General features: G+C 39.1%; 1 protein-coding gene across 1 annotated transcript in view; it reads left to right on the top strand.

Moving 5' to 3' along the window:
- The window catches only part of LOC118403743 (stress response protein NST1-like), a 58,500-nt gene that overhangs the window by 36,762 nt on the left and 18,950 nt on the right, over positions 1 to 2,788 (top strand). The window contains exons 7-8 of the mRNA XM_035802547.1: positions 11 to 130; positions 951 to 1,790. Of these exons, the coding sequence (XP_035658440.1) occupies positions 11 to 130; positions 951 to 1,790 (960 nt within the window). The remainder of the gene's footprint in view (positions 1 to 10; positions 131 to 950; positions 1,791 to 2,788) is intronic.

Raw genomic sequence — 2,788 nt, 5'->3', positions numbered from 1 at the left:
TGACTGGCAGCGGATGGAGTACGGATGGCTGACTACCACAGCGGGGCAGAGGGGAGGGGTGGCTGGTGGAGAACGGGAGGAACTGCACAGGATCACATATGCCTCTGCTCAAGCAACTCAGGGGACACAGGTATGCAGAATAAGTCTTACGTATACACTATCATAATCCCTTCCCTATATATCCTTACCTGAGTTAAAGTACTAGAAAGTTTTTAAGTTCTAGATGTACATAGAGGCTTTTTACATGTTACTAGAGGTAGCCAATGATTATAACAATCAGCCATATGAATGCAAAATATCAATTTGAAATGTATATAATTTTTTTACTGCTGTTCAAGGAATTTGGATATTCTTGACACCATACCTTCTTAGCTTGTGTGTGTTTCTGTGATGCACAATATGCACAATCATTAATGCATTGCAGCTATGTACCTCCTTGAATAATGGCGGTATTATTTTTGGAGAGTGTGTGTGTGTGTGTTTGACTGCATTGTATTTTTTCTGGATATTTAGCTAATTTGTCAGCATAACTTCGACCACAGCAAGTAAATTTTATGGGTGACAATTTCCTCTGCAGACTGCAAATTCGATGAGAGGGAAAAAAAATATTGGAAAAAATAGCAAGATATCTTGATTTTCAAAACAGACACCATAAAATTTGTAACAGCAATCAAAGCCGCAAAACATGCTATCACATTCAACAAGTCTTTTATTTAATCTGTATTCGAGAGTTGCTTCAGTGACACCAGTGTAGTATCATTAAATACTGAGTTGACAACTACAGTTATGGCTACCAAAGTGGTGCCACTTTTACTAACAAACAAGTTTCACATTTACAACTACACTTACAATTGGAAAAAGTTTGGCTATTGCTGCAGTCTCTGTTAAAGCAGGCATTATATGGGAAAATTTATATTGCCAACTGACCATTGACTTCTTCTTGACTACAGGTGCCAAATCACAATGAGTGGAAAGATATCCAACTTGACCATGCTCTTCTTGAAGACTGGCGTAAGCGCCTTGAGAAACAAAAAGATGGCAGGAAGTCAGAAGCTTCAGAGACGGAATCTCAGACGACAGAGAAAACCATCATAGAGAATGGTGACCAGCAGTCAAGTGAACATGACTCGAGTACAGAGAAAGTGCTAACCAGTAGCACCGAGTCACAAACCAGCAGTGATGAGTTCCAAGCTCAAACGGAGTCTAGGCCAACAAAAAACCGTTCCACAGAATGCCAAACCAGTGAGACGGGTTCTAAAGAGTATGAAACTCACTCCGTAGAGTGCCAGGTAGGCGGCAACCAAGCCGATGAAAAGACTGAGGAAAATGTGAAAGAAGCTGTCCCAGAGAAGAAAGAGCACAGGAGAAAAGTGAAAAATTCAAAGAAGTCAACAATGGCTAATTCTTCTAAATCTCAGCCCCGTGAAGCATCAAAGGAGGCCCCAGATGTTAGCATTCAGTCTAAAAAGGATGAGACACCGAAAGAGTTGCTGCCAGATAAAGAAATCCTACACATTGAGGACCAAACAGAGACACAGACCCAAGACAATGAGGAAAACAGTGGGAAGGCAAAGGAAGAAGTTGAAGAGATGAGTGACAATGATGACACGTGGACAGTTGTTCTGAAAACCCGGGGCAAGAGAGTCAAGCACATACATGTTGTATCAGCTGCAAAAACAAACAAAATAGTTGAAGCAGAGACAAGGAATGAAGCTGATGGTGGGGAAATGCTGCACGGTACTGGCACAAATAGCACCAGTACTCCAACAAAAGGCAACCATGAGACAAAGGTAATTTATCTAGACAAGCAACATTTGTGAGCAAATACAGCACATTTCAACCAGGAAGAAAAGATTTTGCGATAATCATTGTAAAGTCTAATTGGTGATCAAAATAAACAAACAAACCTCCCGCTCATGCAAAAAATGGACTTTTCCACAAGTCATTGAAAAAGTTAAACCCTGTGCAAGCATGGCCATTTCTTGAGGCACTTCCATCTATAATGGACCACTTCAAAAACACTTCCAAAAAATTTTCACTTTGCATTTAATTGGCCTGGCAAGAATTGAATTTAAAAATTTCACTCCTGCAAGAATGGACCCTCACATGTGTGGTACTCACATGCCAAAACACTTCTGGTAAAAAAAAAAAAAATCTTGAATCTCCACCCTGTAAGGGTCATGTAACATATACATGACTTTTGTATTTAACAGACTCCAGTTTGATTCTAGACATCCAGTATAATTCCTGAAAACCATTATTATTTTGAAATAGATTCACAAATGAATTAGTATTTGCAAGTATGATACATAAAGGATTATGAATAATTATATACTAGGTTGTAATTAGATGTCTCAAGGCTTCTGGAGAATCTGGAGAATCTGATTTGTCCCTCAAGACATCAAATTGCATCCATCATATTCATTTCTTTCTAATAAAAGTAATATCAATTCATTTGTTTAATCTATTTTTGAATTATTAAAGGTTTTCTGGAATTTAACTGGCTTGTCTAGAATTCTACTGCAGACTGTTATTTGTTTAACATCTATTATCATAATACCGGTACGTTTACGACGATTTCTCTAGCCATACTGATTTGACAAATTGTCAACGCATCATTTTCTCCAGTTTCATGTTGCTGTTATAGGTTACCCTTGCCACTTCTTCTGTGTAACTTTTCTGCCACTCTTGTCCTGCTAAAAGCGTAATACTGTAATTGTAACACGCCGCGGAATTACACGGCGAACGGGCGCGTGGTTGGGAGGGGGTAAAAAATACCGGAGGAAGA

This window comes from Branchiostoma floridae, chromosome 2 (genome assembly GCF_000003815.2).
Source record: "Branchiostoma floridae strain S238N-H82 chromosome 2, Bfl_VNyyK, whole genome shotgun sequence".
Taxonomy (NCBI): Eukaryota; Metazoa; Chordata; class Leptocardii; order Amphioxiformes; family Branchiostomatidae; genus Branchiostoma; species Branchiostoma floridae.
The sequence above is the reverse complement of the archived record's forward strand: the minus strand, read 5'-3'. Positions and strand labels throughout refer to the sequence as shown.